Genomic DNA, 12962 nt, shown 5'->3' on the forward strand with positions numbered 1-12962 from the left:
TCAGATTAGATACACAAATCTACACGTACGTTTACAATAATAGCCGCATAGTCTGTGCTTTTAAATTTTAAACAACATACAAAAACGCTGATTTGTAAATATTCGGAAGTCAACGTGATTTAGGGAGGGGTTATACAAGAAGTAAAATAAATACCTGTTTTTCAAGTATCCTTATGACTTAGCGTGATTATACCCACTCTGGGTAATAGATCGTAACTAGACCAGTTCTCGTGGGCCACTTAAAAAATCTTTATAGAACAATTTTCTTATATTTGTTTCCATCTCTTCTGCCCTCTTGGCCAGATCTTAAAAAATGTCTTTGAAAACAGTTCATTCAAATAATAATCTAAAACCTGCTGGTGGTTGACGGCTTGCTAGCAGTATGTCCAGCAGGTGGGGGTAGTGCATCTTTATGCTATTGTTTTACTGCGAAGAAAAAGACGTAACGCGGAAGTTTGCTTTCATTTTCTGAATATTTTCACACTGGAGATTTGTTTATAATTGTAGGACTTTAATAGTTATGCTTTGATTATTCTTTTTTTCCTTAAAATATTTCATCACATACGCTTTGGGGATATGGCTATTTTATATACGATCAGAAGAAATTAGAGGTTGTCGTACTAGTTAGATATTTCATGTCTTTTGGTGGAATTTCTGCAGGCACTAACCTCAGTTTGAAGGATCTTTGACGGGCTATCTTAATGCTGTGAGGACCATAATGGGTTCAGTTTAATGCCACAAACTATTTTTCGTGTTATGCAAACCAGCATATGTTTGTTTACCAATATTATGCCACTATAGCAAAAAACAAAACCCCCAAAAAGTGAGTAGAGAAACTACAGCTGATCGTGAATAATGCTGGACTGTATGTCGTCAGTGCGGTTCTGGTTTGGATCAGGTCGTCCTGGCTTCTGCCTGGGGACCTCTTTATTGGTAACACTCATGCTACTGATGTATGCTGGGGGCATCCAGGCAAGTCTCAGTGTTGGTCCAGGAGGAGACTTCCCGAGGTTCACAGGTAACCCTTTTTTTGAGTTCAGATCTCACAGACAAGAATTGGTAAAAATCAAAACATATGCATGACCTCTTCCCCTCCTCAGATGTGTTCCTGTATGCTCTCAGCCACGATGAGCTGCCCTCTCTGCTGGTCAGTGTAGCTCTGGTGCTGCTGCTTGGATCTTGTCAGGAGCGCCGCTGGGGGACAGTCGCCTTACTCGTCCTCTCCACCCTGACAATCATCGCACTACCTTTTCTTTACACCCTGCTCCTCTTTATTGGTGGGGGTGAGGCGAGCCGGATCTTTGGCTTCTCTGCCGTCCAGCTTGCTTTATTTACAGCACAGTGTCGACAGGTGACGCAGAGGAGGGTGCTGAGATGTCTGCCTGTCTGGTTTCTCCCGTGGCTTTTTCTGCTGATTGGTCTGCTGCTGCTGCCCGGGACACCAGCTCTGCTTCACTTCTGTGCAATATGCATTGGGCACAACTGTATCCTACCCCAATTTTGCAATTGTTTGAAACTAAAAGCATTATATTGTGATTTACAGAGGAACAATTTTACTTGTTTTTTGACTTATTAGGACTTTTACTATTAGCTCACTTTTCTCTTATTTTTCTTGAACTCTCAATTTGTTTCTCCAGGTTTAAAGCGATCAAATCTTTGATGATGTTCATTTCCATATTCATAAGTCTTTCTATATAATACTTAATGTATCGCTCAGATCGTCAGCCCTTTATCGGGATGTTACAGGAGCTGGAGGAGTCCAGAGTCTTGGATTTCATCCCTGACTGGATGTATGTTTCCACCACAGCCAGGTTAAGGTTGCCTAGCTACGCTACCTCACACAGGTGTGACTCATTTCGTTCACATCACAAGTCTCAATGAACATTCATTGGTCTTAACCTGTGTTTATTCTGAACATTTTAACCTCGTGTGTTGTCACAGATCTCAACCAGTTTCTCAGACGATGCCCGTAGATCAGTCAGCTGCTGTCCCAATGAACCAACCTTCTGCTTCAAACCACCGCTCATGGATTGAACCTTTGCCTGCCTGGATAATGGAGGAGTCTACTGTGACTGCTGAGGCAGAGGTGCTGGAGGAGCAGATGCTTAGAGCGGGGATACTGGCCTCATTACAAGATGCTCCCTATGATCCTGGTGCAAAAGTGGAGGTTCCTAAATCATCGGTTTCCTCTTTGCGGTTAGTAATAACTTAATATCTTGAATTTTATGTCAGTATGCAGATGTGTGTGTATGTATGTTTTTTTGTTTTTTTTTTAAACCTAGTACTACTCGATTTTCTCATACAATACTGTGGAAAAGTCTTGAGACATCCCTCTTTTTTTTTTTTACAGTGTGCTTCCAGACTTTCTTTTAAGTTGTCTTGAGCAATGTTTAAAGGTCTTCTGACATCGGCTGCTTTTCCCTGTATTTTCTATTTAATCCAGGAATGCCTTTTCTTTTTTCTTGGTTTTTTTTTAAACCATTTAACACGACCTATCAATCATTCGAACATATAAAAGGTTGTGTTTAGACACTTTGTTACTAGCAGCCTGTCACAAAAATACATTATTTGTCATTTGCTCAAATTTTTTTGCTTGAATCTTTGAAAACTCCCTAAGAAAACACAGTTTGACAAATATAAAATAGTTTTGCACCAATGAGGTGATTCCCAAAAGCTGTTAGCTGAAAACTTAGCACGGTGCGCAGCGTCGTGAGTGGTGGCTCAAGACTTTTGCACAGTACTTTATATATACTTACACAAAGTTTCCTCTCAGTCTTCAGCAGCTGGAGAAGATGGGCTTCCCCACAGAAAAAGCTGTTGTGGCTCTAGCAGCATCAAAACAGCTAGATGGCGCCATCTCCTTGCTTATAGAAGACAGCATCGGAGAACAAGCTGTGGTGGTCTCTAAGGGGAAGAGCCCGCTGCCACCAAACACCTAACTCGCCTCACAAGTCTGGACCGAAGTTATGCTTGGGTTTTGCTGAGCTTCAGTATGTTCCCCATGGGTTAATTGAAAAACTATTTTATTGATAACAATTACAGCCGTGAGTGTAGATGCAGCGTTTAGATTTTCTGTATATGCAAAGATAAATGTATGGTGGAAAGAGTGGATGTCATTTTATTTATCAAAGTGTTTAATGAATACTGGTGTCATGTAAAAAAGAGAAAAAAAATAAAATAAAAAAATAAAAAACAGTGGACATTATTTTATTACACCGATCATCTAGACAGGATTATATTAACACTGTAAAACATTTTGCAAGAAAAAAGTTAAAAGTATGAAATGGTTACACAACAGCATACAAAATAAACTACAGTTCATTTTAAATAGTTTCACAATAAATGCAGAAAAAAAAGTCTTTTCATCATAACAGTATAAGCAGTTTACCAGCACAACAGTGGTAAAAGTATATTCAAGTTAACGTAACAGTTTTGCCATTTTCTCCATATATGTGTGTGTGTGTGTGTGTGTGTGTGTGCTAAAGATCATGAAATATCCTGTGAGGTCTGTTTTCCTTTCAACATGTTTCCAGATTGCAACATCATTTATGGCTGTTTCTAAATATGTGGAGGCTTAAACAAGATGCAAATGTTTGTGCACGTTTACCAAGTTTAAATGTCGAAACGCTTTATCAGTACATACTTTAGAGGAGGAGGGGAGGGACCAGAACAGTACAAATCACCGTTATCAGCACTTATCTCAGTTAGTGAACGGATCACTTAATCTTTTTAGTGCACTACATAACATTGAGTTAAACAATATGATAGAAGCATAACAAATTACATACTATAGGAGGAGTTTTGTTTGTGTAGTCGTGTCCCGCAAACTGTACAGACTCCATGTGCTTAAATAATGAATTCTGTTTAGGTTGCAGTTATATTGTGAAAGCAACAAAAACTCAAATCCAGTCACTTTTCTCACATCTGATTTCTCTTTCACATGATTACTCTAAATGACCTTTATTCTCCAGGACCGTTTGTAGCTCGAGGAGCACCACAGAAGATTCAGATTTTTTCATCATCCTAATTGTGAGGCTTGGAGTTCTGTAGCCAAACAAATGAAAAACAGAAAGAGCAGCTGGAAGTATTGTGTAAAGGTAAATTGTTTGGTTATGGCGATGGATGGGGTTCGAACTAGTTCTCAGGTTCCCGATGGAGCAGGGCATTGTCGAGTACCAGTGGAGTTTCCCTGAGGTGTCCCCCATCCTATATTAGATGGTACAGCCCAGAGAGGGTGTCAGTTAACGTCTAACTCTGTTGAGTGTTGATGAGACTTATAGGAGGGGAAGTCAAGCCTCTCCCCCCGCCTGTGATCCTCAGGGTCAGCCAGGGGGTGGCTACTTTCCTCGAACCTTGGTGTCGGAGGACAGAGGAGAAGCAAGTCGATGCGGAATTGAACCTGATCGCTTATCTCTGTAGAAACTAGGGGAGGATGTGCCAAACGGTCCATCCCCAGACCCTAGATCAGGCTCTGTTGAAGAAAGACAGCAGTTGGAACGGCACTTCCGTCTCCACCAGTATGTGTGCACTTTGTAGTCCTAATCCAAACCTATAAGTGGATTCTTAACTTGTTTTAGGCAAGCTGCAGCTGACTAATATGTTGTTGACTAATATGCTTCGTGTGTTTCTTATAAGCTTGTTGGAAAAATGTCCATCTTAATTTTCCAGCACCTTTCAAATGGTCCAGAATGAGTCCAAAAGATGAGCTAATTTAAAAAAGAAGAGCACCAATTCATCACACTGGAAAAGCCAAAACCAGTGACAGCTTGGCACATTTTTATTTTCAATCATTTTATTGTCAGGGTGTAGACCTCTGAGTCTTTCTACTTCACTATGAAACAAGCTGATAATTCTTTAATATTAGGTAAATATTTATATTATTTAATTATTATTGGTGCTCAGAAGTGTACCAAGTGAAACAAACTTAAAGTTGTGAGAAGAGAAAAGTCCACAAACATCTATAAGTAAAACCTTGGCAGAAGATTGTAGGCTCACATGTGTCATAGTACCAAAACAGCTTATTTAAAGGATTGCATTTCTTAAAACACATCTACAACAACATTTCGTAGTTCAGTTACTGATTATCAGAATTTGCTTTTAGCTTCTAACACTTTAGATCTCGTAAAGAAGGTAAGTGGGGGCCAGCAGTTCTGCGGGTGAGGATGTCTCAGCGTTACCTGGCCAGATGATAGCCTCCAGCAGTGTCACCCTGCGAGTCAGAAGCTCAAGGTCTGCCTGCAAGTTGTGGAACATCTGCAAGCTAATGTCCTATCAGAGAGCAGTGACAGGGGGGGACTGTGTGAGGGTGTGGAAACACGAGCCCGAGTCCTGGGGCTGCTCGTGACTGTTCCCACCCCTCGGTAGGTAGAGTGGGGGTTTGAGTCGCCCACCTTTGACCCCTGCCTAAAGCTGACCCTGCCGCAGGCCTCCTACTCACCATGAATACCGATCATAGTCTCGAGGATTAAAACCCTCTCGGCTAAGATCTTCAGCGCCTCTCTGATCTGATGTATTCCGTCCCCCTGTGAAGATAGATACAGCCGTCAAGGTAAGGAGCACAAGCTAAAGAACTGCTCGCCAAGGTGCAAGTCATTTTTCTCAACACAGTCCAGCAGTTAGAAGGTTAAAACAGTCCACACATCTGCCCAGCACTGTCAGACATTATCCATTCCCTGTATGTCTCTACGCCGCCCTCATTCTCGGAGCATGCTTCCATATATAGTCAGTCTCTGCCATGCTGGGCTGGGCAACATCAGCATGCACATTATGGACCTGCATCATGCTGGTGACATAACACTGTTCCAGGATATGCATTTGATCATGCCATCTGCATCTTTTTGTCAGGCAGCAGTTCAGCCAGGAAAATATGTTTGCTTTAGTGCTACAGTTTCATTCTTAGCACTGTGGTTACAACAGTAACCCACCATCACCTGACAGAATGAAGCCAGACTAGATTTACTCTCAAGTCTGTTGTCTTTTGTTAAAGGATGAGCTAACAATTCACGAGTCATACCTTCAAACAGAACACAAGTAGATGAAAAAGAAATATAGAGCATACAGAGACAGCTAAAAGTGTAGACATCACAAAAGAGAGCGTGCAGACAATAGCTGATGATTTGGGTGATTCCCACTACAAAATGCAGCAATTAATACAACCTTATGTTTAAAGAAAAAAGGCAAAGTTATTATAAACAATGTAACTTTAGAGATGGCAGCAGCATTTCTGATTCAGATTAAACTATGTCAGATTTGGGACAAAGGATGTTGTTATTAAGACACCGATGGTCTCCAGAGAACAAATTCTAGTTTGTGAATCATCTCCTGAATGAGCTGGAGGCGAGCATTTGTCGTTTTAGTAAAATATCTTAGCATTATTGGTTAATCGCCATGATGCTCGATACAGGTTTTCAAAATCCCCTCAGGATGAGTCTTGATCCTCTGACTGTTCATCCTGCATCACAATCACGTCATAAGTTTAATCTATCAATAAGCCGCACCTCCTAAAAATCAGTAAACATATTGTTGTGCCCTTGTTGGCTTTAATGCAGCCTCACAGACACTCTTTGGAAGTTTACATCTACTTTGCCTTTTTTCTGTTTTTAACCGCACTCTGTTATTAGTCATTAGATATACTTTTAGTTGATTAACACATCCAGATAAGAGAATAGTTTATTCAGTATAGCAATTTAGGACAAATTCATGCAAGGTTGCATTGGGGGAGAAAAGGGGATAGCTGTATCCACTCCACTCACACCACATCAACACCTCTAAACCAACACCACCCACCACTGACACATATGGAGTGATTTGGCATATACATTTCGCACATTTCCTCTGTGAGTCACTGAATATTCGATAGTCTGTGAAATCAGTTTGTTTTAATTCACATGGAATAATAAAGAATTTTGCCTTTAAAAGGACATGACCGCATCGAGCTGTTCTCTTGGTATGTTTTTGTATTTTTAGATGTATATGCCAAAGTCAGATGCTGAAAAGATGACTGTGAAAGGTAGCCATGGGGACAGCAGCTTGCAGAGGGAGCTTTAGGGTCAAGAGGACAGCAGTCCAGAGCACACCCCGAGGACCAAACAAAAACACGTTAACGTACAAACACACACAGATCAAACGCTACAGTCATATATGATCAAACATAAACAACAAAGTAAAGCAGAGACCACGTGACAATCAACAGTCTGAAAAGTCTGAGCCTGAGAGAAAAAAAGATGCTGCTCAATCACCACTTTGTGGTCAATCACCACCACAAATATGGTGACTGCAAACAGATCAAAGCATAAACTGAGAACTTGGCTACACAGTGAAGAGATGATGACATGAATAAAAATATCTTACATTTGGATTGCTCTTGTAAAATGAGAAACAAGTGAAAGAAATGTAAGGATTAAGCATACGTTTCATGCCTAATATTAAAACTTTTGAAACCTCCTGACTACAATCTTCTTGTTCAGGCTGTGTGTCACCATTTGAACTGTGAACTACCAGCAGCTGGTATCTTACCGGCAATCCCTTCTCTCCCGGTTCTCCTTTTGGTCCTGGTGCTCCCTGTGAAGAAATGTTAACAGAAAAATTGGTGTGATGCAGCAGTTCACATCAAAAGAAAGAGCACATTCTCTCTCTGATTGCAGCTTTGTTGGTCAATGTGGTTTGCAGTGCTGCTGGTGAATGTAGTTTATACTAAAATAACCCAATATGACAGGGTGTTGATATTCTCCCCTTTTCCACATGCAGAGGTGGCTTACCGGCTCGCCTCTCAAGCCCCTCTCTCCCGGGTAACCTGAAGGTCCCTGAAAAATCAAAGACTTGTGTCATTAAGTTGTCAAACAAAGAAAAAACAGCTAAATCTTTCGAAAGAGTCCCTTAAAAAAACCAAAAAAAACAAACTAAAGCTTTTTCCCCTTCGATAGTTCTCATTAACATTATGGTTGTGAAAAAGAAAGTACATCCTCTCTCACCTCTAAGTTTTTACATATTAGAGCATAGCAGGAAAAAAATCATCATTGTATAGTCCTGATTATATTCTATCACCATTTATGTAACAAAAACAAATCCAAATTCAGAAGCAAGACAAAACCGAGAAGCGAAGAAAATCTGAAACAGAATGGCTGGAAGAGAAAAGAATCGTTGTGTTGCAATGAACCAGACAAAGTCAAAAACCTGATTCAGATGCTGTGACGGGGCCTTAAGAGAGCTGTGCATCAACAAAATAACAGTGAGCCAAAATTCTTCACGCTGATTACAGTTGCTTCAAGTTATTACTGCTAAAAGTGGTTCAAGTAGTTACTGAATGATGGGGATTATGATGAGGAACACATAACCATGAAGATAAAATGTTAATTTTTTGTGTTTTTAATATTTATATTATTATTATTATTGCAAGAGAAGAACGCACAAAGTGACATATTTATGGGTTGATCGTTGTATGAGATATAAAAGTCTGAAGACATTAAGCACCGCACATATAAATCTAAATAAACATGTACTTGCTTATTGAATCATCTGATTGTCTTGCATATATTATGTTCTTTAACTGCATTGAGAACATGTTAATAAATATTAATAATAAACTAATATTGTCTTACTGTGCCGCACTGCACTGCATGGGCTTTTTTACTTTTCTCTGAATATGTCTACAAACTTGTCTTTTAGCTAAGCTTTTTATATTTTCAAAAATGTAATTAACATGCGCTGTGCCTCCATCCAACAAATCAATAATCTAAGCCAAAGTTTACTCACTCTCTCCCCACGTTCTCCCTTTGGCCCCACGGGGCCCTGTGTTCCAGGCACTCCAGGTTTTCCCTGTTTTGAGGCAGAGAGGAAATTGAAAATGACACAAATAAATTTGTACAAAAACAAATCTAATGCAGCGACTATCGTGCACTGCTGTGCTGTGAGCAAACTTACATTTTGTCCTGCTGGACCAGGAGGTCCTACCGGGCCTTTAGGACCTGGGGGACCTGAAAAACAGATTAAAAGATTTATATTAGCACAAGAGTTTTGTGTTTTACACCTTTTTAACCTGACATAGTGACACACAGAACCTGTAGGTGTTCATAAGTTTATGTTATCAAAGCTTTTATCTTCAAAATGGAGACGGAAGATCAGTGGAGATTATGAAAAGCATATTAAAAGCAATAAATATAAAAAGCATCACTGACAGGCATCAGTATATACAGTTAGGTCCATAAAAATATGGACAGAGACAATCATTGACTTTTAAATGAAACAACTCAGATGCAGTTAAAGTGCAGACTTCCAGCTTTAATTCAGTTTGTTGAATAAAAAGATTGCATAAAAATGTGAGGAACTAAAGCATTTTTAACTCAATCCCTTCATTATAGGGGCTCAAAGTAATTGGACATATTTAATAACTGAAAGCTCAGTCATTCATCAATGACAGCCTGAAGTCTAGAACTCATGGACATCACCAGATGCTGGGATTCCTCCTTTTTCATGTCCTGCCAGGCCTTTACTGCAGTAGCTTTAAGTTTCTGTTTGTTTGTTTGTGGGGCTTTCTGTCCGAAGTTTCATCTTCAACAAATGAAATGCATGCCTAATTTCTTTAAGATCAGGTGACTGACTTGGGCATTCAACAATATTCCACTTCTTTGCTTTAATAAACTCCTGGGTTGCTTTGGATGTCACGCAGTCTTCGTGCAGTCTTCTCTTTATGGTAGACTTGGATATCAAAATGTCTGCCTCCTGGATAGTGTTGTTCACTTGGTTGTTGTGAAGGAGTTTATCATTACCATGCAAATAATTCTGCAATCATCCACCACTATTGTCTTCTGTGGACGTCCAGGTCTTTTTGCATTGCTGAGTTCACCAGTGCTTTCTCTCTTTCTCATTATGTACCAAACTATAGATTTTGCCTCTCCTGCCATTGTGGCAGTTTTTCGGATAGGTTTTTCTGTTTTCGCATCTTAAGGATGGCTTGTGCAGCCTGCATGGAGAGCTTTGGCTGCATATACCCTTAAAAGAAAACTGAAATGAAAGCATCTACACATTTTGTCCGTGTCCATTATATAAGTATAATTAGAATTATTATTAGAATTATAGAATGTTTCAGAAAACAGGTAGAAAACCAAAACTTGTGTCAGTGTCCAAACTGTACACAATAAAAATATAATAACACAGAAAAAGATCATAACACAGTGAGATACTGCACAAGATGTTTGTTCATTCAAACTGTAAGACATGCAAAGGGGCTGTTTTCATTTTGCATATTTGAGTTTGTTTAGAGTGTATACAGAGTTGTGACCACACCTAAGTGTAGTCATCAGTGTGTGGACTTGTTTTTGAAGGATATTTATTTTTTTCTGGACATCTGGTTAGGAATGAAAAACATTTACTGCCTGTAACATTGCACCAGTTTGGTAGTGGCTCAGTGATGAGCTGAGGAGGTATATCCATGGAGGGATGTACAGACCTCTACAGGCTAGGCAACAACACCCTGAATGCCATTAGGTATCAGGATGAAATCCTATGACCCACTGTCAGACCCTACACTGACACAGTGATTCCCGGGTTCCTCCTGGTGTACTACAATGACCTTATGTAGGGGAAGTATGCAGGCAGTTTGGAGAGGATAAAAGAATAAAAGAACTGATACCATTGACTGAGCCCTGCACACTGGCCTGACCTAAACCTAAATGTTTTTTGTCCCACGTTGCACCTCAGTGATCCCCTGGTGCAGAAGACGGGGGAGATCCCCCAGGACCTCGTCTGTCTTCTCATTAGCAGCCCCAGTGTTGTCAGGCATGCATACAAGCACGTGGGGGGCCATACAAACTACTATTGTTGATATTTTGGCAAAATCTACTAACCTGCTGCAGAATTTTTCACTTTGATTTTTGTGGTGTCTTTGAATTCAGTCCTGTAGTTTAATATTTTTTAATAAAGCTGTTAAGAGTGTTTAATGCTCACCAATAGGTCCGGGAGGCCCCTGAGGTCCTGGAACAGGTATCCCTCGAGAGTCGTGGAAAGTGTTGGTGAAGAAAGGGTCTTTTCCACGATCTGGAAGTTGAAACAGAAAATGCACGTGTGTTTAAAGTTAAGCAGAAGCTATTGGTAAAGTTAAAATAAATTGCTTTAAGTTAAGCAGAAAAAAAAATCCACTTTTGTAGCTTCACCATCTAAACAAACTCTTAAAATACCATTAATTTATTTTCCTCAGTTATAATACTGAGTTGAATTTATTTGTCATGCGTTTCATTCCATAAAAGGAGACTTGTGATATGAGTAACATCATCTGTCCTCCCGATGAGCTCCACAGAACAAATTATATTTTGGTTATATTTCCATATGGTGTTGTTTTTGATTAGGTTCCAATTTGGTAGCCAAGCTCGATAAGCGAGCCATATTTTGCCTGTGCCAAATAAGAAATTGGTCATTCACCAACATTTCATAAAGAAGCCTGTGGCAAAATATCTCATAATAAGAAACATGAACTTCTTGATCCAACTACATGCACCCTGTTAGGCATCTTAGTGGATGGTTAAGTTTTTGTGTGACAAATCAGCCTTACCTCTAGAGGGCAGTGTACTCCAATAAACAGTCAAACTCAATCTCACGACTTCGCCAGGGCAGTAAAATATACTAAACTGTAGTTTGATACGTATTAAAAGTTCAACATGACATAACAAAAAAGTTTCCACTGTTGAACAGCACTGACTGTGCATGCACAGCCACATGTGTTCGAAGAGGAAGGGCCAGTTGAAGAGGGTGGTTCATGTGTGAATGTTAGAGGAAATGTACGTTTGTTGGGTCATTTTATACTGTCAGGAAACACAGGTCCAATCACAGCATGAGGCCTCAGGAGAATTAGAGAGAAGGTGGAGGAGGAGAACCCAGAAACATCCTTCAGCTGCCTGAACCACTAAAACCACTAAAAAAAAATCAGGGCTGCTTTTTTGTATCTGATACTCTTCATTTCCTGCTTACAACAAACTGGAATCTGTGGCTTGACGTAACATGAAAATCTGCTCGACCACTAACAAACACTGAGGTCATGCTTTTAAACAATCCTGCTCTTAAGTACTACGTGTTGGCCGCTGGTTTAGGAACCCTCTCCAGTCCTGCAGACGGGAATTCCAACATCCTGATGCAGATGTGGAAGCCAAATAATCCAGTGTTTTCCAAAGGAAGCTCTGCACAGAACCCCCGTCTTATGTTCCCTGCTGTTACTTTGATGTGAAAGAAATGACCCACAGTTTCGGAAATAATCATGCCAACCTCAAGCCTGCGTCTCCACACAGGAACCCGGAGCCTGCAAACGGGTGTGCTGCATATTTTGTTTTTACCACTGAACCCATGTATAAAACCCGCCTGTGTGCTGACCTTGGAAGAGCTGGTGTGGGCCCCCATCTGTCTGTCACCCCCTCCACCCCCACCTCTTCCCTCAGCTGTCTGAGCGACCTACATCTGGAAGCTGTTGAGTGACATCAGGGGTGGACAGGTTCTCATCCCAGCATGTGAAGTCTGTGTCAATCTCTCTGTCTCTGACTCCATTTAACACTCTTTGATTCTGTCCTACTTGGCTGGTAGACAACAAGGAGCAAGTAGCAGTTAAAGGATTAACGTCATCTTGCCTGTTTCCTATTCTCTTTGTTTCTTTTGTAAGGCTGCTATAGACACGTGAACATTAGTTTAAAGAGTCAAGCTGGAAGTCTTTAAAATTGATGTCACCCTGCCTGAATCTGTGTGCGTACACAAGCTGATTTTGTTTGGACGTGGAGTAACAGTGTCTGGTTTGGCTCAAAAACACACCAATTCATGCGAGAAGGTGGTGACATCTGACATGGACCTATTTACCATTTGGACATCTAGGTCCGTTAATAATAGGTTATGAAAAGTCATAACTGGAACCAAAGTAAAAGAGCAGAACATATTTTTTATAAACAAAAAGGAATAAAGTCACATTTAAATGGAATATACAGCAAATCAAG

The 12962-nt window shown here is 40.3% G+C and overlaps 2 protein-coding genes across 4 annotated transcripts in view; one reads left to right on the forward strand and one right to left on the reverse strand.

Moving 5' to 3' along the window:
• The first annotated feature begins 8 nt into the window (after window positions 1–8).
• On the forward strand, window positions 9–3844 carry rhbdd3 (rhomboid domain containing 3). Its single transcript, XM_040019259.1, has 5 exons — window positions 9–1018; window positions 1101–1484; window positions 1718–1844; window positions 1942–2196; window positions 2774–3844. Exons 1-5 carry the CDS (start codon window positions 856–858, stop codon window positions 2937–2939), a joined length of 1095 nt encoding a protein of 364 aa, XP_039875193.1. The 5' UTR covers window positions 9–855; the 3' UTR covers window positions 2940–3844.
• A 124-nt stretch (window positions 3845–3968) lies between these two features.
• The window catches only part of emid1 (EMI domain containing 1), a 55429-nt gene continuing 46435 nt past the window's right edge, over window positions 3969–12962 (reverse strand). For 2 of the 3 annotated variants that reach the window (XM_040019254.1, XM_040019253.1), the window contains 7 exons: window positions 10942–11031; window positions 8920–8972; window positions 8752–8814; window positions 7758–7802; window positions 7516–7560; window positions 5178–5268; window positions 3969–4471 (listed from right to left, as the gene is read on the reverse strand). In XM_040019254.1, coding sequence (XP_039875188.1) covers window positions 4338–4471; window positions 5178–5268; window positions 7516–7560; window positions 7758–7802; window positions 8752–8814; window positions 8920–8972; window positions 10942–11031 — 521 coding nt within the window. In that variant the 3' untranslated portion in view covers window positions 3969–4337. Of the gene's footprint in view, window positions 4472–5177; window positions 5269–5437; window positions 5523–7515; window positions 7561–7757; window positions 7803–8751; window positions 8815–8919; window positions 8973–10941; window positions 11032–12962 lie in introns of all 3 variants that reach the window. The other variant, XM_040019255.1, reaches the window with a different exon arrangement.

This window comes from Simochromis diagramma, unplaced genomic scaffold (genome assembly GCF_900408965.1).
Source record: "Simochromis diagramma unplaced genomic scaffold, fSimDia1.1 OVJJ01000822.1, whole genome shotgun sequence".
In the NCBI taxonomy this organism is placed as follows: Eukaryota; Metazoa; Chordata; class Actinopteri; order Cichliformes; family Cichlidae; genus Simochromis; species Simochromis diagramma.

Bases quoted from the DNA above. Each gene is read 5' to 3' on its own strand.
- rhbdd3 (XM_040019259.1), top strand. From the start codon at position 856: ATGCTGGACTGTATGTCGTCAGTGCGGTTCTGGTTTGGATCAGGTCGT. The intron at 1,485-1,717 runs GTATCCTACCCC...TGTATCGCTCAG, and splicing joins AATATGCATTGGGCACAACT to ATCGTCAGCCCTTTATCGGG. The intron at 1,845-1,941 runs GTGTGACTCATT...GTGTTGTCACAG, and splicing joins AGCTACGCTACCTCACACAG to ATCTCAACCAGTTTCTCAGA.